This window comes from Gallinula chloropus (assembly GCF_964237585.1).
Source record: "Gallinula chloropus genome assembly, chromosome: 1".
NCBI classification, from domain to species: domain Eukaryota; kingdom Metazoa; phylum Chordata; class Aves; order Gruiformes; family Rallidae; genus Gallinula; species Gallinula chloropus.
In genome coordinates this window covers 136106151-136130969 of record NC_140085.1, presented here as the reverse complement: position 1 = coordinate 136130969, position 24819 = coordinate 136106151, and the positions used below count along the sequence as shown (strand labels likewise).

Sequence of the window (24819 nt, the reverse complement as noted above, 5' to 3'; positions counted from 1 at the left end):
AAAATAAATGCATGATGGTCCATCACAGAAATCTGTATCTTAAATATCAGATCCCCAGGTACTCAAAAAGTTTCCATGGGAGAGTTCTGGACCGTAAAGGGCACGTTCATGATTGTGAACATGGTTGTGCACAGACTGGGAGATGCGCTCCTTTAAAACTGTACACTACTATTTAATATAAATTAAATAAAGTAAATATAGTTATATTTACTTAAGCTTGAAAATAGTCCTTAAACTGTGGATTGCCATCTGCTGGCTCCAGCTATCCTATAATTGCATTGTCCTACCCTTGAAATGTAATAATCTTCAAAATCACAGAATCACAGAATGATAGGGATTGGAAGGGACCTCTGGAGATTATCTAGTTCAACCCCCCTGCCAGAAGCAGGTTGCACAGGACAGCATCCAGGTGGGTTCTGAATATCTCCCGAGCAGGAGACTCCACAACCTCTCTGGGCAGACTGTTCCAGCACTCTGCCACGATCACAGTAAAGATGTTCCTCCTTATGTTTAGGTGGATCTTCCTATATTCAAGTTTGAGCCCACTGCCTCTTGCCCTGTCAAATTTACCTCTCTCAGCCAGATATGCTGTTTGATCTGCTGTATAGGTTGCTCCCTCACATGTTTCAGGTAAAGTTAGTTAGGCAGGTTTAGACAGCGCGAACCCTAAAACTCTGTTTAAAAAGGGGTCCTGGAAAGTTCACACAAGTAGGTGCATCATCACATCTGTGACCACTAACTTCTGAACAGGAAATGGTGATAAGTATTCTCTTTCACCCATCACCAGCTGAGTATAGAAAAAGATACATCCTCCTTGTCCTTACTTGGGGCTGCATATGTGCACATTGGATGAAGTGAACCTGAGCAAGTGTTTTCAATCCTTTCTTTTCTTTTTCTTCCTTTTTTTTTTACATTTTTAAACTATTTTACTTCTAAGCAGAGATATTGGCCCCATTTCTCTCTCTGAAGTAAAAAAACCTAATTTAGGCACCTACTGTTATTTACAACAGCATTAATGTCCACACAGAAAACAAAAATTAAGTAGGCCATGGAAAAGGGACACTTCACTAGTTGAGACAATGTAAAGGAGTTGGATGAGACAGATGACAAGAAAGTAAGAGAGAACATATGATATCTCCCATAAAAGGGAAATAAAGAAGTGAAGACTATATAGCTAATTATTAATAGTCCCAACAGAGATGAAAAATGCAATGATATTGTGAGGTTTAAAGATCATAGTGAATGAAAGCCAGTAAACAATTAGGTTAAAAAGTAACTGGACTTTTCATGTTAATCCAACAACATTTTGCAGTATATGACTTTGGTGCAAATGGACCAACATTAATATTCTTTTAAGATTGGGTCTTATCAAATAGTACTAGAAGGACAAATCCAGTTTGGAAATCCAGTAAATTTTAAATCTGATGTTGTAACTAATCTCCAGAGCTTGATCAACAGTGAAACTATACGAACTGCTGTAGACTCTTAGATTCAATCTGAGTTCATTTTCTAGCTGTGAGTGCTGTCGAAATGATAAGAGTAAGTACCAAACTTATTCACTAGATCTTAGTCATGCTTGCAGAGTTTGCTCTTCCTTGGTGACGGGAAGGTCATTTACCCCTGGAGGAAATGAATAGCAAGCCTGCTCCCTTCTATTTGTCCTTTGCTGCAGAAAGACAGGTTGAAGAGGCTAATTAGCTGAATTCATCAGCTGAGAAGGCAGTACAGTATTGGGCATGCCCTTCCTCTGCAAGACATACATGCTCTTACAAGCAAGCACCTCCTGCAGATAGGTGATAAGATGTTAGAGGTGAGTTCTGTTCCTGTATAATTAGGCTGAACAGCAGTGGGTTTTCCAGTGGGCAGTAATACAACGTATCATATCCTGTCATGTCCTGTGTCAAAAGCATGACCTCTTGTGTTATTTGTTTGTTTGCTTGCTTGTTTGATTAGGTTTTGCCTTTTCCAGCTGTTACATTTACTGGAATGCTTTGTGGTCGTGGAATGGGGCTTGGCTGTGTAAAATCATCACACATGCAGCACGAATGCCACTGTATCCCTCTGGCCATCTGGCTCAAGAAGACGAAAGAAATAACTAAGTGATCCATTGTAACAATTGTCATTTTGAAAGGTGCTGTGCATATGAGTGTATTAATTCCTTATATTTTTAAAGGGTCTGCTCTGAAGTCTCTTGGAAGCACTGGAAATCTGGATCAGAGCATTGCCTGCCATTCAAAATACTTTGAGTACTATCTTCATCAGTTTTATGCTTACTCAGCTTCTGTGACTCCTAGATCAAATTTTTCTCCATCTATGTAAGTAAATAAGACAGTGCTTCCTCATGGCCCGTCCTGTGCGCTCAAAGACAGGATTCAAAAGTCAAAGCACATTATTTCTGACATATGGTCCCAGCAACAGAGAAGTTCACAGAGATGCATCAACATTTCAGTTAAAGCAGTGAACTTAAAAACAAAATCACCATGTCCTTCACATATTTTACAGTTTTTCCATCCACAGATGGAAATAAGTCTAGATTCAGACCTAAGCCTGGAGTTTCATTCAGAGTTCTGCCAGTCAGGCTTTCCACAGAGAGACCATGCTGTCAGATGAGTTACTGTTTAATGTTTATTTTTCATCACTGAAATAAGGAGAATGGATTTCTAACAAACATTACAGCTCTGTGGAACAAGAAAGCACCTTTCATAAATGCTCATTGTTCTGTGTTGGAGTATATTTTCAGAATATTTCCATCTATGAAGCGCTTTTGATTCCAAAAAATTAAAATCTGAAGTTGGTCTAAGCAAATAATTTCTTAGTCTGTATGTTCTTGAGAATGGATGGCAAAGAAAACCTTTTTTTCACAGAATCTCAGGACTCAAATCAATTTTTTTTAATAAGATTACCTTAGATTTCAATAATTTATACATATATACATATATATATATACATACACACATGGCTAATATAATCTTTCACTATTTTGTTGTTAAGTTATCAAGAACACCAATGCCAAATATATGGCATGGATTTGTTCTTTTACCAGATTCTCTCACACTGCCAGTTTGGTAGTCCTACTCGCTTGGTTTATAATCATGAGTGTTATTTGTCATTAATAGGACTTGAACTATTATTATTTTCCTGTTTCATTCCCTCTCATCTGCATCAAATTAAGTGAGATTTTCACCTAAATTGTCAAGTTTTTTCTGCTTAAGATGATTTGTTATAACCACATGTTTAGATTCCACAGATTTCCAGACATGGGCTTCACAAGGGGAGAAAAAAAAAATACAGAAACTGAAGTAACATTTTTCTCTGGCTTTCCACCCTTTCAGTGTCTAGCCACATCTCTGCAGGCTCCCCTCCTTCTTCTTCCCACACAACGCCTATGAAACCAAAGTCCTGGTTTTCTAGGAGACTCTATTATGTCCTGAAGTTATTAGCCCGGTACAAGTACATATTAATAATCTCTACCTTTGTACAAATTTTTTGGAACTTGGCACGTATGACCACATCCGTTGGAACAGCATTTCTTCACTCCAGAACATTCACTATCAGCTTCACAGCTTTCAACACAGGCAGCTGCAAAACCACTGGCCTTCTCAGGTGCTGGGCAGTCCCCCTGCTTCACAGACAGGATGTACTTAAGGAATTCACAGCTAGTTAGGCATTCATAATTCTTCTTGGGGAAAAGAGGCTAAAGGGAAAAGAAAAGAATTGTATAAAGCTTTCAACAGGAACAAACAAAAAAAAAAAGAAAAAAAGGGAAAAAAAAAAGAAAAAATCTTGTATGTTTTCCAAGACCTCCTAAAGGAAAATTCAGATCTTCAAGCTTTTGCAAGACTATCCCTGAAGATTTATATATTCAAGCCACTTCTAAAAAAGCATTCCAAATAGAGAATGATGAATTCCCTCAAGTAAGACCACCATCTTTAATGGAATAAAGTTGTTTATGTCTGCCAGCTTTCCCTTGTTTTCCTCACATTGGTTGGCTACAGAGTTGCTCAATGACAGATTAAAAACATACCCAAAACAAAGGGGAACCAACGGTCAGACAGTCTTTCTTTTTTTTTTTTTTTGGACTGCCCCACATTCTTCCCTTTGTACTTCATAAAACTTTACCCACAATATCTGATGTAATGCCACTCTAGATAAATAAGAGAAAACTTGTTTCATTATACTGTTTGAACTGAGTTGGTGAAGAGATTTTGCAGCATCTTTATGTTCTTGCCAGCATATAAGTAATTGTGTAACTCTGCATGGAACTGGAAGTAAATTTCTGATAAAGTGATCAGCAGAAAATGCAGATTAAATAAACCTTAAATATATTGATTAAAGATCCAAGCAAATGCTACTTTATGAGAAATCAAGTCCTAGCATAGACATTTTGTAGCATGAGTACTACACAGAGGTTTGCAAGGTTCACTTAAAAGTGTATTAAAAACAGCAACTAGGACTGGGGGAATACATCGTGTGTCACACAGGGATGTCATCTCCTCTTTTATCCAGTGCTTAATTTAGTGTGGTGCAAAAACAGCTGAAGTGATTCCCTCAAAGTGATTGGTGGAACAGTAGACGGGCAACCCAGGCAAGGTGGGTTTACCTACAGCCTGCCTTTCTATCTCAGAGCAACCATAATCGTTCAGCTCTGACAGATCTGATTTACAGATTCCTGAGCCTACACAGGAATTATAACCCACTCCCCATCCAACTATTCACGTAACTTCTGCAACTTCCTCCCATAATGAAATACTTTTCTTTCTTCTTTTTGGCCGCCTCATACTTGTGGCAAAATGAGACAGACTCTTCACTATTAAGGAGACCCAGGTCTTTCCCAGACTATGTGTCAGTTTATTCTCCAAAATCAATGTGGTCCAGGAATGTGCCACTAATTTACCCCTCCCACCTTGCCCTACAGAACACTCCAGGATTTCTGAATCAGGCTTTTAGGGTGTTACAGCTTAACCAGCGTAAAGGCTGCCCAAATGAGCAGCCCTCATTTCTCCCACTGATGCCAGTGATCCCTGCACATGCATTCCTTCTCTTTCCCCCCAGTGGAATGCACCTGATCCCATCGTTAGCCAGGTCAGGAGCTAAACCTGCAAAACCCTGCAGGTTATGGGGGAAAAATGGAGTCAGGCAAACTGTCTCCTTTCCTTCTTCATCCTCAAGGTTCCTTCACCACGTAATACACTCCTTCAGTAGGTAGGAAGAAAGACCCCAAACAGGGACCTTGAGAAACAGTAAGCCGAATTGTTGCTTCCAGGTTTTTTTATGAAACACAGAAAGACAGAAAACACTCTCATGTGAGAGGAGCCTTGTTTAATTCAAGAATGATGTCTACGGAGCATACGTGAGTCTGAGAGGGAGGAAGGAAAGGGGGTGGGTGCTTGTCTGTGTGTGTGTTTGTGTGTGTGTGTGTGTGTGTGTGCACGCGCGAAGCTAATTTCAAATCCTAAAACATCACAAATTTGCAGCTACTTAATTAAAAACTTTATAGCTCCCTGAGGCATAATACGTCCTCAAGGCTTCTCCTCCTCACCCTATTTCACAGCTCATTTTTCAGCTAGCTGCTAAATGTGCTGCTCTTCATTATGGGCCTTTGAAGTTCTAAATTTAGTTTCAACCACAAAACACTAATCAAAGAGGGATGCTCACTGTTCATAACTACAATAGAACACTGTTCAACAAATGTTTTCCTTTTAAACAGATTTTATACATATTTTCACCAATATCTGGAAACAGACAAAGTGAGAAGTGATGTATGAGAATGACATAAATTAGACGCGCTAAAATAGCTTTATTACACTACCTTGGAGTTTTCCAATATGAGGAACCAGTAACTAATCTCGCTTAAAGAAGTTTCACAAAGATGGGTTTCCAGGATAAATTTTTACTTTTTATTCTAATGAAATTACATAGATCAGTAATCCAGTAATCCCTATTTACACATAGTTGGGCCTAAGGTTTTTTTTTTAGTTGAAGATTTTCCTAATTGTCTTCATGATGTTTAAAATCATTTATACAGCAGACATACCCTTGTGCCAGAAAATGGGTCCACAGTGATGAGGGAGGATTTTAAGCAGTTTATCGGTGAGATCAATGTATTAATTAATGTCACTTCTATTTTTGTATAGCAAAACTTGAAAATCTTTGTAAAGATGAACTTTCATAGATTTGAAAAACGGTGAATTTTTATATTGATTTAGTTATAATAAAGTGACTTTCTATTCACATATTTCCATTTTGTACTGAAAAAGCTACGAACTTGAAAAATTGACTTCCACCAACACAGCACAGCCATGTTTTAAATCCAATAAAAACATTTCCTTTTTTGTACTAACTGATCAAGGTTTGCTTATTCACAAGGTTATTCTGAAATATGATACAGAAACAGCTTTCCACCAAACTGTTCCTGAATAACTATCTTTATAGCACCCTTCTGAACTTTAGTTCACAATCCAGTTACTCCTGGAGAGATATTCCTTTAGAAATCGGACTGGCATCCTCATAAAGCAAGCCACCTTTTCTAGCTACCCTGCAGAAGGATTTTCACAGAATGACAGTTTATCTTTTAAACAAAGATACTCTTTCTCCCATGCAGCCAGAAAAGATTGAAGGGCATGTGGTAGAAACAGCAATTTACAGGAGGGCTTTAACAGCACCTCTTGAGAGAAGCTGTGTAAGTGTGGCTGGATCAAGTCTTAAAACTTGAAGTGGAGATAAATCATTTGGTCAGGAACTCAAATCTAATGTGGCTGAATTTTTATTATGCGTATCCATGCAAATGGAGGTGAATGCTGCAAAAATCCCATGTTTGTTAGCTGTCCTCTGGAAGCTAACAATTTAAATGAAAGAGACAGCTAGAACAAAGTGAGAAAGAGTGCCCTTAGGCTGACATACCTCGCAGAAGCTTTGGCAATGGTTTTTCTTCAGGTCCCAGGACTCTTTGCAGGGCTCCAGGCACTAGGAAGAATCAGGAGGCAGAGAAGTGTCAGGAAGAGAAGGAAATAAACAACCACAAATGACTCTATTCCTTCTCTGGTTGTTTGTGTAGCTCACAGGAAGTTAATAATAGGCTCTAAAATCCCACTTCTCCTGAGGATAAGACTGTGTCATTGAGTCATGGTGTCAGAGCAAAGTCATCCCAAACCATGGTTAGATTACAAGAAATATTCTCAGTATTTCTTATTGTACAAGGCAATTGCCTCAGTTGTTTATACGACACCCTATTTTCCGCCTTATTGAATTCAGGTCCTAATGCCATTTAACACCATATCACCAGATCATTCACGATGTCAAAAGCACTGCTCCAAACTGCAGAAAGTTAAATCTCCTCATTGACCAGCCTCAAGACTAGATGGCCACATTGCCCTCTCAAGTGAGAAACTATTTCATCAAGCTTTGGAGTAAACTCAGCAGAGGTTTAGCAACTATTCTTGCATAAACAGACAACGTTCACTTGTCTGTTAGCAAAGGCACTTTATTTCAAGTACCCTATTACCATTTCTTCACCTTCAGCCTCTACTGCAATGAGAGAGCTGAGACTAAAACTCTGCAAACCAGAGTCAAGCTTCACAGCACAGCACAAAGAAAAATCACACTATGAAGAGCATTTACTGCAGCTGGAACACAAATTTAGACTCACATCCTTTTCTCTTCCTTTGTTAAGACAGATGATCTTGGAAAACATGGGCATTGTGGGGAGTTAATAACACCTACTCCTTCTGGTAAAAGTGGAAAGATACTTATTGCAGGAAAAAAGAAAGGCCTTTGACGTGCAATTTAGTATTCAAATAATTTGCTTCTCTTGTATGTAGTGTTAGATTGGATCTGTATACATTTTACGCTATTAAAAAATAAAAAGCATGAATACATATAGTCTGTATCTCAGCTGCCCACCTGTATCATTAGTGCAATTTAAAAAAACCCCAGTGTTTTAAAAGTTAGGCATTCTTCTTACTAGCAACAAAGCCTGAAAAAAAATAAACCCATTAATCTCAGAGGATACATATTTCAGGAATGAAAAATGCTACTCAAACACTTACTCTCTGTACATTTTGGTATTTTAGACTCGATTTCTGGCCTTCAAAATTCACAATGTGCTATCTACAGAGTAATTAAAAGGATACATTATAAAATGTCACTGAAGTCAGTAAGTTTAATTAATTCCAGAGTGTTTTTCCTCCTGTGGCATAGTCACTGCACATGTGAGCCCAATTCCACTGTTGTGTCAACTTTAAAACTCTCCTGCCTAATGGATTTAACCCCCAATTACAGAGGTATAAATGTTGCAAAGACAAAATGGGCAGTGTTTTGACCACATTGGGACTTTGTTGGTGACCCTCGATGCTGTTGGGATTTCCATAGCCTTTCCTTTCCCAAATTCTTTCTTCAATGCTGCACAGCCAAACCGAGTGCATCTAAACCAGGACATCCACAATCTTGAGAGGACAAAAAGGACCAAGTTCAATCTGACTGGACCACCTCCCTTGCAGGCTCTAGAGAAAACCAGTTTGTACTCCTGGAAGAAAATACCAAGATGGTGTATGCTTCAGAGGGCTTGCTCAATGTGTTTGTCTTTACAGGATGTCTTTACCCGCAGTGTAAGTAGGTCCCAGCACTTGATACCTTTGTCTGGACGTTGCTCTGTCTCAGTAACCATAGCCCAGGCTACTTTCAGTTGAGCATCTCCTGCCATCAAGGCATGCAGAGTCAAGGAGCATCTCAACTCAAGACATTTCAAAGGAAAGACAGACAAAAATAACCAGGGCTGAGCAGTATCCTACAATCCAACTGCTCTCAGAATAGTCAAAGGAAAAGAGATGATGCAGCAAGCCGTACGGCCTCCATCATAAGCTTTGTAGGCTCTGATTAGAGCACATGCTCTTACCCATGCATAAACAAAATATCTTCCTACTGCTGCTGTATGCAGGGTCCTCAGAGCACTAGGATTAGCCTAGCATCGTGGCCTGCTGCAGAAGCTGGTTGCCTGGCACTACTGGTACCATGCTGTAGGCTGGAGGAAAACTGCTAGCAGACAGAAATGCTGCCAATAGCCACACTAGAATAGGTTGTGACTGTCCTAAAAAAGGTAGTTAATAAGCTTGTGGAGAACACCTCATAAATGCTGTGGGTTTTGCATTTATCTTCTTAGCTACTCTGTTACGAGGTACCCTCAAAGTGGGAAGCTGGAAAAGCTGGAAGCTTGGATCCAGGTCTCAACTTCTGAGTCCTTGAATTAAACTATAAATCAACTGAGATCTTCATATCCCTTCCACTGTCTGCTGAGATTGATCCTCTTGAATGGCAATGATCTCAGGTAAAGTACCTGTTTCACCCCGGTGAATGTTCTCCTGATGTTTTCTATATGGAAAAGGAAATGTCTTCCAGATCCAATGTATTATATACATGCTAGCTCTGAAGAAGGGCTAATTTGTTCATAAATTTGTCTTTTTCCAGACATCTGAGCTCTCCAATAACCTCCCTCTCCTCATAAACTTTAGCCTGCCTGGTTCTGTTAAATGTATTCATCCTGTTTACACGTCACTCTGAGCTGTACCTTTCGTCTGCCAAGGGTTGGGTTTTTTTTTCTCACCTTTGGCACGCTTTGCTATGACTGTGCATCAAGATGAGTCTACTGAAGAACATAAAAGTTGCAGTGCACTGCACAGTATTGTAGTACCACATTCCTCCCTCCACTGTGGATCTCCACCAATTTTAGTCCATTTAGCCAAGGCAAGCACCAAGCTGAAAATTCTCTCAAGAAAAAAGCAGATTTGAGCCTTGTATCGACAGCAGCTGAAGGTGTTCTGACAGGTATCATTCCATGCATAGTTACAATGGAAATCAAGAGAATATGAGCCAGGATAGTGGGAATAACACCTGTTTTCCTAAATTCAGGTCTTCAGAGAATACAAAGAGAAAGCACAAATCTGGAAAAATAAAATTTAGATAATACATTTCTAATAATTTCAAAGCAACTCAGCAAAGTCTCCCCCATACCAACAGGAGTTGCTTCACTGGTATTTAGCTCAGCCTTCATGTCTGAAAGGAAAGCATACAGCATTTTGCAACAATAAGAGCTTCAAGGAAATACCTGAAACACCCATGATAAAACTATTCCCACCCAGCAGGTAAACACATCCGGGTTATTGGATTAGTGTAAACGTGTATGTCTGTTAAAAGGATATTGCAGTCCTCTATCCAAGATAATCACGAAGCTGGGCCAAGTAGCAGCTGGTTTTGGCTCTACTTTATGTACTGAAAAATACCTTGGGGACATTACCTCCTGCCCTCAGAAGCTAAGGCTGGGTATGTGCTGGCAGTGCGCTCAGCATATGTCACTGGTTCCTTGGAGTCACTGCTGACCTCTGCCCTGCCACCTCTATAAGGGCTGTTCTAGTGCCAGGGCGGGAAGAGGAAGGAAGCACAGGGTTCCACCAGTCGTTATGGACCAGTGGCACTCTTCAGAGGATGGTGGGTGTCAATCGCACTGGCCTTCTTAAATCGAATCCTCCCAAAGCACCTGCCTTATCATCTACCGGGGGTTCAACCTGGAAGTTGTAGGCTCGCTATCTTCACCCAGACTGCTGCAAGGTTGTTATTCAGGACTAAAAGTCACATCAGAAGCCAAAAGGACTGCTAATAGGAAGCGTCTGTCATCCTTCAAAAGAGGGGGAGCGGTTACATATGCATACACACATGTAGGTATTAAATGTATATAGATAGAGAGATCAGACACTACTACAGATCTGTCAATATTCAGGCAGTACAATATTAGCAACAAGGGTGAAGTAACCATTTCATTCAAGGAAGAAGGTTTACTATCACTTCAAAATATTTTGGCTTGTATTTTTGTATTTCACTTTTTTTAAAAAAATTGCAGTTAAGGGCCTTATTAGAAATGTCATTTTTGTTCTAATTTTTAAACTATAAATAAAGCAACTAGGAGATTAGCATGTGCTGCATGCCATTTACATTAGTAAAGGAATTTTCATAATAGCCCACCAACACTTTTGCTTAGGAAATGCTGCCTTTGAACTGAATAGGAGAGAGTTATAGCAACACAGCAATTTTGAAAGTCTAATGAACTGAAAACCATAATTTAAGTATTGATATAAATATGGCATATTTATTCAAATGTTATATTTAAATTAAATAGCTGAATATGACATATTTATAACTATTTAAACAGCAAACATTAATTTCAGGATAGAAGAGTCAACCCACAGCACTTTCTCCTAATAAGGCCTTCACTGGAGTGGAACCAAGTCATATGCAAACAGTTGTAAAAAAAAAAAGATAAAATAGAATCAAAGCGTGATAGCGGGAATACAATAATTATTTTCATTATCATTCACCATTCTAGTTGCTCACAATGGCAAGGTCAGAAGTTAATGATTTTTGTTTACAATATATATTTAAGTGTTTTGCTGTCCTAAGGTATTAAATTAAATGGAACGTATATGGTTAAAAAAAAAAGGAAAAAACTCCACCTTTCAGTGTGTGGTGCCATAAGAACTTGCCGTCTCATGAAAACAAGTACCTGAAAAATGCACGTACTCACTATCAGGCACTGAGTAGAGAACATGCTTGGGGGCAGGAATTTAACCAAAGTCAAAGGACTATCTAGTGTTCATTACTCTTAGAATCATTTCGTGATGGATACAGCTAAATATATAACTGCGCCCAAAGGAACCGTGAGAAAAGTGATTTTCAATCTGTAAATCTTGGCACAGTGGCAGTAAACACAATGCAAAACATAAACATGCACTGGGAGAGAAATAACTAATTTTGAGATTTTTTTTTTTAATTCTACATCTGCTGTTTATCAGTAGGAACAGACATTACAACTTTCTGTGTCTTAAAAACTGTACTGCAAGTTGTCTGAAGAACAGAGTTTTTTTGATTCAGAGCACTAAAAACGCACAGTTGAATATCCACCTAGCCCAAATCAATTAATAGCATGCTAGTTTGATAGAACAATATTAGGTATAAGTAGTACCACATCATAGAGCATACTAACTTTTGAAGAATTTAAACAACTACTTTCCTTCTCTACTAAATGAGTCATGAGATGCAGAACATGTTCAACAGAACTATTTCTCTTAAAACCGAGGAGATTTATCAGGAAGAACTGTAATTGAAAAATTGTGGCACATCAACTAAAAAAAAAATCTCCCATTAGTTCTCAATTATATTTTCTTGAAAGATCCACATACCCCAAAAAACTCTCAAATAATTTCCACCTATTGATATGCCAGAAAGACCTATCAATATTTACATTACTGTTTGCATCAAAGACCATAACAGATTATCCAACTTGATGCGTCAGTCTGATTTAATGCTGATTTGGAACTTGCATAAAAGTGGGTAAGAATCACGATTTTTTAACAATTTGCAATGAAACATAAGAAAAGCATCTTGGGATGACATCAGTGAATCCACCTGAAGGACTTTGGCTTCCCACTTCAGGAATGTACATAATTTTTGTCAAACCACTTTATAAAAATATACATTTACCTCTCAACCTCTTGTGGTAACATATGTCTTTAGGAAGAAATTCTTCACTCTGAGGGCAGTGAGGCCCTGGCCCAGGCTGCCCAGAGAAGCTGTGGCTGCCCCCTCCCTGGCAGCGTTCAGGGCCAGGTTGATCAGGCTTTGGGTAACCTGGTCGAGTGAGAAGTGTCCTTGCCCATGGCAGGGGTTTGGCACTAGATGGTCTTTCAGGCCCCTTCCAACCCAAACCAGTTTGTGATTCTATGTCCTCATAAACTTTAAGATGGATAATTTCCTTCTACAGATTCAAGGCAAGTTACATCAATTCTGCATATTAAAATGAAAGAAATGGGGTTTTTTTAATGAAATTGAAGTATAGACATGCTCTTCCAAAGATCTGTGTTCTATTTTTTTTTAACCTAGAAGTTGGTGTGATATTTCAGCTTGTAAAGTTCAGTTACATTTAATACAGACTGGGAGAAGCTTAAGTTCTTAAAAACTCTAATAGGAACAACTGTGAAATGTATTCTTTTATGTGAAACAGCAGTTTCATGTGGCTACCTGGAGTTAGTCCTCTGTTCATGTTAAAGAGATTCTCATGAGAATTACACTAGTAATATATTTCCCTTGCAACTGAATAAACAAATGGGTTAAATGAAAGAGAAAGGGTCCCTGTCTGTGTTGCCTGCTTTCTCTCCTGTAGGTCAGTGAGCATCACGATTTGGTGAAAAGGAGTGATTTTGTATTCAAAGATCAAGTCTTAATTAAATTAGTTACAGTTGGGGTTACTCTGTGACATTATCATGTACACTGGGAACCCAGCTGATACTGTCTGAAAGTATTGCTAATTGTAGAGCTGGTTTTGAATGAAAGCCAGGTCTTAGATTTTAAATGGTCACTAAAGAATGTGAAACTTGGTTAGAGTGATCTGAGCCTTTAAAATCCCTTTAAGGAGCACTTCTTAATCTTTCTTGAAATGTATATTTTTTGTTGTTGTTCTATCCTGATACCATCATGATGTGTACTGTGATGGGACAGATGACAAGGAACAGGATACTGATGTGGAATTTGTTATCCTCTGCAAGTACTGATTTCTTCTAATCTGTATCTATCTATATATACACACAATACACAAAGAAAAATAAAAATCCTCTATTTGTAATTCAGACAGTGCATCATTATGCTTTGGGACAGATGACCGCTCAGAAAAAAGTAACAAGAGAATACCTATGGCTGGCACTGAAACTAAGGGAACCATTTCTCTATTGGAGATACAGTCACAGCTGCCTTAACTATTGAGAATCCTCTTCAATCACAAGGTAAAACAGCACAGGACGAACCTCCAGGTCCAACAGGAGCAAGTAGGAACAGATAGGGACAGGGAACACCAACCACATGGCCACCATCACATTCTATCACATAACATCACACAAGGGTGTACCTGCAGTACTGGGATTAACCTGAGCTAACAACCTAACAGACTATTCCCAGTAATTCACATGACCTCATCCACAGCATTTTGGTATTAAAGTAGCAACTTATGAGAATACAGCATTTTATGTTGAGTTCTAACGTCAGAATGTAAGAGGGAATATAAGCCGTCCAGCATCGGTCCTAATCAACAGGAATGTGAGCCATATTCCTGGCAGAATTTGGTACATCCCTTAAGAAAAGACTGGCAAAAGCTGTAAAGAGATCCAAAATGTATCATTACATAGGCACCTGAGATTTATCTTTTGGTAACTCTTAGATAAGTGGTATGATCTATACAACTTACAGGTGAAATAGGGGATTTACAACACAGCATTTGCTTTAGATAATTTTCCAGGAATTGTGTTCTTACTATTTTCCTCACTATTTTTGTATTTTGTATTTTAAGCTATGTCTTCCAGATATACGATAATATGATATCTGTGAGACCTTCCTTATCCAGCACCTTGAACTGCACTCTTCAAAGATACTAACAACCTTTTTATTCTCCTCAAAATGATGCTACTACCAAAATACTTTTTACAATTACATTAATAAAAACTGCACTAAATTATTTTAGTCCTGGTTTCACACCCAAGCAGTGTCTTCTCAATAAATGTAAATTGGTTTGGTCACAGGATTGTCAGTGTCCCAAAACAGACCACTACAACCTTCATTTCACCAAACCACACCAAGCACAGCTACAGTACCTTCCCATTACAGAATCTGAAGGCATAGAAAAAAATATTACTCAGAGTAATATCCAAGTAAGTAAGATAAGGACAGCATACTGACATGTTTCTTTGAAGGCCTATTTTGCTATTTGGGCAGGGAGGTGGATAAACTCTTGGTTTCAATCTCTTTACTCAGCCCTCTCATGAGGCTCAGACATACAGTGACTGAAACAAACTATAGCACTTCTAGGTGCAACTGTCTCCTATCTGTTACCAGCACTTTGGAGAGTGGTCTGGTCATTCGAATGGTTATTTCAGAGCAGAATGGGATGTTTCTAAGAAATGTCACCGTCTGCAAAGTCAAGCATCACATCTTAAACTCCTATAGCAAGTAGCTACACTCCATGTGTATTTATTTTATTTGGGTGTGGAGAACAAAAGCACACACATGGACAGGTATTACTGCTCTCCACGGTTGCACAAACATGCTAATGCCAAGTCAGGACTTTACACTTAAGAGTAAAGGGAATTTTCAGCAGTGCGACTGCTGGATATCTAACAAAAACATGAGCTTGAAAAACTATTTTCTTTTTCTTCATCACCCAGCTCATTTCAGAAGACAACATCAGGAATGCCAGTTCCCCAGTTTTGAGTTTCTGAATGCTTTCAATACCCTAAGCAAATAAAGGAAGCCTTATGACTTATCAGTATTTCCTGGAACACAACAGGGGAAAGGCAAGTCACAGTACAATGGTTAAGTCCTCTCAGACCTTTGCATACACAGAGCAGCATTACAGGCTTTGCTCCTAATGGGGAGGCCTTGACTTCAGGTCAAATTTTTGGAAAGTCCCTGTAGCCTTTGCTATATATTCCTAGAATTAAACAGAAAGTGAAAGGTAGCAGAAAAGTTGTACATATACTGAACGTGACAATCACTGAAGGTGTCAAAAATGAAGGAACTGTTTTGACATAAAATATTGGGAAACTAAATTACTACTTAAAAATAATGGGAAGTCATACCATTACAATGTAGCAGAAAAAGCAGCAGTTCCAATTCTAATCCTTTTAGAATGAAAATAACTTACAATGCTGTATGGCTTAGTTGTCTGGCATGTCAAAATTTGCCAGCAGAAGTGTTTGTTTGAAAGCACAGAAGAACAATCCCAGGATGCTTTTCATGTTTCTATCCTTTGTTACCAAATCAAAGTCATGGCCATCTATAACAACAGAAAATTGGCTCCCAAACATTAGTTCATTTCTGACCAGTTCTTTTCAAAGGTTGTTTACAGGGTTTTGTACCAGCAGATGAAACTGGGACATGTGCTTTCTTCCCTTTTCCTGCCTCATAGCGTAGAGTCTAGCAGTGACCAAAAAAACAACTCTGAGTTCTCATTATGCCCGATTCTGAAACATGGGATTGAACTGAAACTTCCTACATACAAGATGAATCCTCTAAATATAATGTCTTTGGTGGAGCTTTGTCTCCTTCCAGTTGAAGCAACGAGTTCTTCTCTACAGGAGAGCCTTAAATATGGGCCTCTCACCTTGAAGGGGCTTGTCACTGCAGCACTTTCTGATTCTCCTGAAGTTTTTTTGCAACGTTTATAATAGTACAAATATTTTCGCTATGTCTCGGTGCAGTAGCTATCCCACCACCACTTCATTCCTACACAGATAATATACTTTTCACACTCTCCTTTTTTCCACATCTTTGTTTCCTCCACCAACCTACTCTGGCTTTAAAATTGCTATTCTGATTATCCCTATTCAAACTGTTGCCCCAAAGACCACTTTCCTATTCTTCTATTGCCTTGCTTTTAGGTGCTCCATCAAGTCCCAATTAGTTCTCTTTTTTCAATACTTTTCCTAGCCCTTACTCTAAAGCTCCACATTCTGAGGTTTCACCTGCCAAAGTACAAGGCAGAGTGCTGGCAAACACACACAGGATATATGCTGTGGCAAAGTGCATAAACTATTTTAAATCAAATGAAGAGCGATAGTCTCAAAAAGGTTAAGCAGCTCTGCTCTAATAGACTTCTGATAGTGATAATAGCCTTTATTGTCTAGTGCCCTCCTGCTTCTTTCTGTGCTATTGCTCTTTAGTAGCGTAGCTACAACACTAACGAATAATGACATTAACTACCTGAATTAAAAAAAAAAAACACCAAAAAAACAGTGTCAGTTTTGGTTATCTGTCTGAACTTTCTCCTTTCACGCTGCAGTCCTGCAGTGAAGTCTACCAATAAACTGATTTGTCACATTTGTGTCTGTTCCTCCAGTCATGCCAACTTTTTCTTCCTGCCTTAAAGACATCTATAACCTAAAGACTAAGCAATGTGGCAGAAGCTTTCCACTTGTTCATCTCTACTGTGTTCAGATCACTGTTCCCTGCCACCTTCTCCATGGAGGTTGGGTCCAAAGAAGATAAACTAGTAAAAATAACAGTAATATTTACTGCTAACAACACAGGTCTGGAAAATGTAAAAGCTTTCCCCTTCCAGATATTAGAGCTGCAGACTGGCTTATCAGTTTGTTTGCAGCAGCAGTAGTATTTGTCTGACGGGTAACCTTGCAGTTGGACCCAATGGTCTTAATGGTCTTTTCCAACCTGAATGATCTTGAGATTCTATGAAAAAAAGCCCATCATCTCACATTATAAACTGTCTCTCTCAGGTACTGTCTCTTCATTTCCTAATAGCTGACTATTGGCTTCAGTGATTACATAATATTTTTAAAATAAAAGTGAGCATCAATATTTTGACATCTCATATATGCACAGAATTTTCACAGAGAAAACATGGTTCTCCTAAATCTCAAACAGAAAAGGGAAAGCCTCTTCAAGCTGGCACTTTCCCCTTCCAATCTGTTACAAGGCAGCTTCGGATAACCACACTTGGTCTTGTTATAAACACCATCTTGCTACGCAACTCCAAGTGTCTGTCAGAGCAGCCCTGCTCTCTCCAAGCAAAGTCAAGGGGTTTTGTTGCTGCTTTATAAATGAGTTACACCAGTGAACTCTTCCGATAGCAGATGACTCTCCTTATACATCACCCTGCAAATTCACACATACATTTCTGTATGAAAGAGCCGCAACTGAATGTTCTTTCTGCTTCTATCCACCACAGCACCATGGTTTTACAGACCACCTAACAATCAGAGATGAAGGAAAAGGGGGGGAAGGGGGAGCCTCTTTGTCTAAATTGTTACTTGGTTTCTCTTCCCTGGCTTCCCCTTTCCCTCCCAGCGCTACCATCACCATCAGAAACGACATATTCCGCATTACTAAACAGCAAGTGCCATCGGGCTTTTCACTCCTGATTTCACGGCCGCAGTAAAATGCAGCGGCTGTTGCACTGGCGGACCTGAAAAGCCTCCCTTTGTCAGGCGTGTCTGGCGGTCAGGTTAAGCACCACGCTCCCTCGGGCAGCCGGCATCTGTGCCTGCCTCTTCACGCAGCTACGGCAAGGGAAGGGGAGGGGGGAAAGAGCCAAAAAACGAAAAGGGGGTTGCCTTGAAAAACGTATTCATCCCCCACATGTGAATCACATCCTACTGCTTGGCCTACGTATTTTTAAACATACCTCTTGCCAACCTCACTGACAGACCAATCAACATCGTAAGAGTAAGTGTAGAAAGTTTTCAGCGTACACGAGAGTTACACTTGTTCCTTAAATGGAGAATCTTCTGACCTAAAATAGGCTCATGACAGAAATGTGAGTAGATGAGAGGAAGGAAAAAAGCCCATGAGGTCTAAATAAAAATCAAAATGCATCTTTATTCATTTCAGAGCAAACAAATTCACCAAAACTAGTGGGGATGATCAGCAGTAACAAACAACAACTATGGTGTTCCTGAAAAGTACCAGGGTCACATGTAATAAAAATACTACTTCAGTCTATAAAAATAGAAGTTAAAATTCCACTAACTCCAAGTACAACAGGAACAAAAAGCCAAAAATGTAACAGGAAACTCTGTGAAGTGTTCTACACTTAGCTTTTCCCAAATATATTTCCACTACATAATGGATGTTTTTCTGTCCCATGTTTAAAAACCCTATTGTATCCATTGAAACGTTTGTAAGAAGATAATGTGATTCCTTTTCACAATAATCTCTTCATGTATCTTAATGTAGTCTACGGAAACACCAAAATGAGTAAAATTCTATCAGTTTACATGACAATTCATAGAATAAACACTTCTGGGTAATAGTTTAAAAGTTAGGCAGTTTCACATATTATTTGATTAAAAAAAAGAAAAAAAAATTTGTTTAAATACTGAAGCATCTGAATACCTTAGAAAATTCAAACAAAGTAATTCAGGATAACTATCTTATTTCAAAAACAATTCTTTCAAAGGTTATTAAATAAATGGCTTCCCTCCTATTGTTTTCAATGCATGCTACATATGAGCAAGAAATACTACACTTACATGCTTAATTTCTTGGTGGGTATCTCTACTTGTTATATTTTTGGGGTTATGGTTACTTAGTGGGCATAAGCGAATCCAAATCCATAACCCTGAACTGGGACTAGCACTCCTTTGGATGTAAGAGTGCTGAAGTAGGTACCCTAGATGAAAAACTGACCAGATTTTAGCCAAGGACACTTCTCCATTCAGCTTGCACGGTAGCCTCATAAAAACTAGCTGTCTGGGTCAGGGACTTGCATTAAGGGAAGGAGGAGTCTGTAAACACATTTTTAATTGAGAGCTTGCACTTTTAACAGCTTAAACCAGTCATAAAATCACAGTCTAAAAAACAACCAATATCTCATTTTCCCTCCAAGGCTGAAAAATAAAGGTCACCATTATTGCATTAAAGGTAAGCAGAACAAACTGGCAGCTGAGTTAATAAATAAATAGTTCTGATTAAAATATAATAGAATACAATAAACTGATAAATCAAACCTCAGCCTTGTGCTGAAGGAGTCAAGCTGGATACATTTTCCCTGGCAATACTCTAGGCCAGACCACTGGCTATTCCAGCTTCCAGGACAGAAGGGAAGGCACTTTGGCTATCCAGACTGTCACAGACTGTGCCCCAGGAACATGCTGGCTTGCCCTGTTCCCTGGCAGTGCCCAAGGCCAGGTTGGATGGGGCTTTGGGCAGCCTGGTCTCGTGGAGGGTGTCCCTTGCCCTTGGCATGGGGGCTGAGACTAGATGATCTTTGAAGTCTCTTCCAACCCAAACCAGCCTGCGATTCTGTGATTCAGTAATTCTGCTTCCAGTGTTCATGAATGTGGTAGTTCGCCTCTGCAGCTAAAAAAGGTACCACCACACTACTTCAATGCAAGCAAAACTGTTCTTAAATATGGAGTTTAATTGGTCAACATTATTCCAAAAAGAATTACAGGATTGTGGCTGAACATGTAGGTTTTTTTTTTACTTTAGCTTGGAAGTTCAATATTTTGATTAATTATCCACTGCTTTCTAAAATTATTAAAACAGACTGGACTACAATACAAAAAAGGGAAAGATTGAGAGTAATATACTTCTAATCATCCTAAAGTGACCTATCATAGTATGCAGATGTTATGATGGTGAAATGATCTTTAATAGTTGGACTCAACCTTAAGGGTCTTTTCCAAATTCAATGAATCTATGAAATGGAATATAATTGTGATAAAGGTGAATGTAAAATTTAGGATATGTAATGCACTCATCCTAATGGGACTCTTGAGCAAGCTCTCAGAGGAATGAGAGAGTAAGATTATGGAAGCATGCTGGTACAAAGTCCCCAGAGAACAACTGTCTGAAAAGCAGCTCTTTGCATACCACTCTCTATGCTGACAGATTAAATGGATAGTTTGCCTTTTTATGCAAATATATGCAAGGAAATGCAGACTAGTTAATGAAGTACAGCCAAAGGGTCACAACCAGAAGTCATAATTCTAGATTAAATGAGCACAGATTTCAGCTGCCCACTAACCTCAAGAACTGAATCCCTGTGATTGCTCAGAGGTGTCAGAAACCTTATGATCATACAGGTCTACATGAGAGTACCAGAATGTGCAGTTTGGTATAGAAAGCTGCTCCATGGTTGCTGGCACCATAAACAGCAAAACTTGACAGTCCCGAAAAATCTTTACCAAGGGCTCTGGACTTGCAGCAGCTCTAACTGGATGTCATTTTTTACCACCCATCGATACAAACAGAGTTATAGGTTGGGCAGTAGTGGTAAGATGGTAGGTTGGAAGATTACATGTCAAAGGAAGGGAAACAATGGGTGGCACTGGATGAGGAAAACAGAAAAGGAGGAAAACGGGGACGAAATAGTGCCTCAAAGCTTCTGTGTGATGCCATCTGTAAGGATCTCAATACATCCTTGAGGGTGTATTAATGTGTAACCAAATCCTGCAGCTTTTCATTCAGTCAGGACATTTCCAAGTTTTGTTTTCTATATAGCCACCTCTTTTAATGAAAAGGCTCAGGGATTTTCATTAAGAGTTAAACTGTGCTTTTAAAAGCAAACATTGGGACAGAAAGTATGAAAGACAGGCAGCTACATCCAATGTAACAAGCAGTGCAGCAACTAACTTCCAGCTGCCACTTGTAGAGGCAAACACCTTTTACTCTGGTACCTGTCACAGCTGCCAGCCCCACATGGGTGCCTCCAGGACTGCAAAGAAGCTCAAGTGCAAATAGGTGCTTTTGTGTAAATGAATAATACAGTCCTTCTGTGGGATTCAGCCTCGGATGTCTAAGCCGCATGTCTACATGCAAGACAGGGACTCAGCTTGCCGTTAACTGATGTCCATCCAGCCAATACATTTGGTGGTGTGTGGAGGACCACTCAGTGGACCAAAGACAGGTGTCTCCTACAGGGTGAGGTAAGTAGCTCTCTGGAGGTTACTGACAGCGCTAACGTGATCCCTATTGACAACAGAGGCGCCCTGGATACCCCTGTCACATATAAACTGTATTGAAACAAAAACTGAGGTGTTTGAATCTCAAGTCCCACTGCTTGTCAAAAATACTATTAGTTTGATTAGTATGGTGGGGTTATTGCTTTTCTTACCCAAGAACTGTAACATTCCAGAGTGTTCCTGGAAATAGAATACTTCTGTAACAAGTACTTGAGGCAGATATTTGTAATCCTGTGGCTATTCTATTTCTTGAAAGAAAGAACACTTTGTAATAAAAGCAGATAGAAAAGTACTCACAAAGACAGTTCTGAACAAGACGTAAGATTTAATCAGATTTAAACATTTAAAATTTAATTTTTGTTTCACCACCAGTCACATTTGTTACATGATTTGATTCATTTTTACTCCCTCAATGCAATTTGAATTTATACAATTTTCAATTGCTGTAACATTTCAAACACGCTTAGGTCTATATACGAAACAACCAAAGCACTATTTTATGCTTATTCAAACAAACTGTCTTAAGTAATTTTTTTTTTTTTATTTTGTGCAGCATTTCTTTGGGCAAGTGGCTAGAGATTAATATGTAAGCACCTTAGGGTAACCATCCTATATTTGTCTGAACAAATGCATCAATTGATGCTGTATAATAGAAAAACAATTCTCTCTTTTCCCTAAACTCCACGAGACAGATAACATTTTTCTACTGCTATGTAAAACTGCCACTGCCCAGCAGCAAAACTGCTGGGATGCCAAACCTGCTTACAGAATTACCTGTCACACAAAATAGGCACAGAGTCTCTTTTGTAAATGCCGATTGCTACAAATCAAATCACCAAAACTGTTCCTTTTTCAGGAGCAGCACAAGAATTTTTTGAATAGCGTTTTTTGTACACAACAGAATGAAGGCTATTTCAGGATCTGACTATTAAAAACATCTTAATAATGTCTGACTGTGAAGAAATTTAATACCTCTCTCCTGCATTTTACAATTGCCTAAGGGAATGGCCATAAAAGTTTGCACGTCTCTGACAAATGTATTCTTCTAGTATCCTAAAATTTGCTTACACATTCATATAGGAACGACCTGTTTTATGGATTAACCTCAGCGACTCTGTATCATAGGGCCAATTTTGTGTTTGAATTAACATATGAAATGTTCATTAAAATCAATAGGAGCCACCCAGGCAAGGAAGGAGAAGGAGTTTGGCCCAAAGTACCTTAAGAATAATTATATATTTGGCACAAACTCTGGAACGACATTCAGGCCAAGCCACTTACATAAACAATCTTTCCATTCCTATTCTTAAAAAAGGCAACAGTAACAACAGCTGTCACAGCTTGCTGTCTGAACGCATCTTTGCCTTTTTAATTTTAAACTCTTAAGACTGAACTGTACCAGCACTTTTAAGAAACCGATTTCAAATTATGTCTTTTTCAGCTCTTTTCCTCTATTAACACAGTCTTCCTTCACACATTTAGAAGTAGCTTGAAAATTATTATCTTTGAAATTGTAGCCATAAATTGATTTCCTTACTGCTTCCTCCGTCCTTTCATGCATCCTTTCCTTGTTCAGTGTAACTACTGAAATCCTTTCCAGGCCTGAAGATGGCAAACAGAGATGACTCGATGATCTTAAAGGTCTTTTCCAACCTAGTGACTCTGTGATTCTGTGACATTAAGGTACTTCTGACAGAAAGGACTTCACAGAAAAGGGGCATCACTATAGGCAAAGACAGACTTCATCCAGGTTGGGAAACCCGCACTTCAGTCTACCTCAGGGTTTACTTTAGTTACTAAGATTCCAAATACATACAAAATTGTGCTAATCATGCTATAGGTGAAGCGTAAGATGTCATATAATGTGCTCTTAAAGACACAGCCTATCACAGTTAAGTCAGAATGTTCTCTGCCTGTAAAAGCCCTTTTATACCGTTATAATTGCATCCCTATAAGTATTTTGAGAGGAGTATTGGAAACCTCTACCACTCCCACCTATACTGCCAAACTAGCTACTGATACAGTTCTATACTTGTCTCCTCTGCTGGATTTGACAACAGCTTAATAAAGGTATGGTGTTAAAAATAATTAAAGGATTTTTTAAATTAGAAGAATACTTCTCGCCAAAAATCATTACAACTCATTTTTTGAAAAATGTCACCATATCTTTTCAGGCACAAATCAAATCAGAAGTTGAAGGAAAAAAAAAAAGACAGCCCCATCTGTAATAATTTTAAACTAATTTATTGCCACTTACTGTTCTCAAGTAACTGTCTTGCCCTGTGAATACTATAAACTGAAGCTTTCCTTTAAGGGAAAGCTTTTTTTTTTTTTATTTGCTTCATGGATTGGTTTGACACATTTTGCCTTTTTCCACTGCAAAGGACTAAATTCCATGTGGTCTTCGATCCTCCATGTAATATCTCAGAAGAAAGAATACTCTGAAGTTTGTTACTTGCCACATTAATAATCTAAACTGCTCCAGTTACCCCCAAGAAGGACATTCAATCACAACATTTGCTATCTAAGTCTTCCAAAGCTATTTTCTCCATCAAAGTATTTTACTGATTTTTCTAAATGACATACTACCGTACAGTCAGATTTCCTTTTAAAAAAGAAGTAGAAATGTAGCTTTGAAATGTTCACTTTTACTATTAAAAGACAATATACAGCATAGAAGATAAGGACACGTAATGTTCGAAACTGCGACTTCAAAACTTAACAAAGGAGAAGAATAAACAGTTGCATCTCCTTCACCAAGTTTACTCAAGGAACACTTCATCAGTCCAAAATACTCACCACCCTCTCTCCTCACTTATAAATATACTCGAGGGTCTGTATATCCTAAGGCTCTTCAGGGTGTTTTTTGTTTTGTTCCACACACACACCACACCACCCCCCTCCTGAGTTATGCCAGTGCCTTACAAAAGCTTTATTCAACTTTATGCAGATTATACACAATACAAGACCTGTAAGTGGGCTTTACCTTCCAGTGCATTGCTTCTTGTAGAGCCATTCAAACCAAGCACAAATCAAGCGATACTAAAACAGAAGAATAGTGTTTTCCAACTCATTGGATCCAGTTTGGAAATTAGAGATGGTGTCTTTACAAAGCAATCAGTGAAGGTTAAGTGAGAAGCATACAAAAGTATCAGTCAAGATGCAGTCGAGAAGCGGCGTCCTCCCGCACAGCTATTAAGTAGCACAAGTGAGAGAAGACACAAGTCCCGTTGCCCTTTATAAAGAGAGTGAGCAAGCACTTCTCAGACTGGGCAGGTGAGGCTCTAGGAACATCATGAGCCAAATCAGATAT

At 38.9% G+C, this 24819-nt stretch overlaps 1 protein-coding gene across 1 annotated transcript in view; it reads right to left on the bottom strand.

Annotated features, from left to right (window-relative positions):
* The window catches only part of ANOS1 (anosmin 1), a gene marked incomplete at both ends in the record, with an annotated part of 128970 nt that overhangs the window by 49846 nt on the left and 54305 nt on the right, over positions 1-24819 (bottom strand). Inside the window, 2 exons of the mRNA XM_084270833.1 lie at positions 3472-3694; positions 6901-6963. Of these exons, the coding sequence (XP_084126959.1) occupies positions 3472-3694; positions 6901-6963 (286 nt within the window). The remainder of the gene's footprint in view (positions 1-3471; positions 3695-6900; positions 6964-24819) is intronic.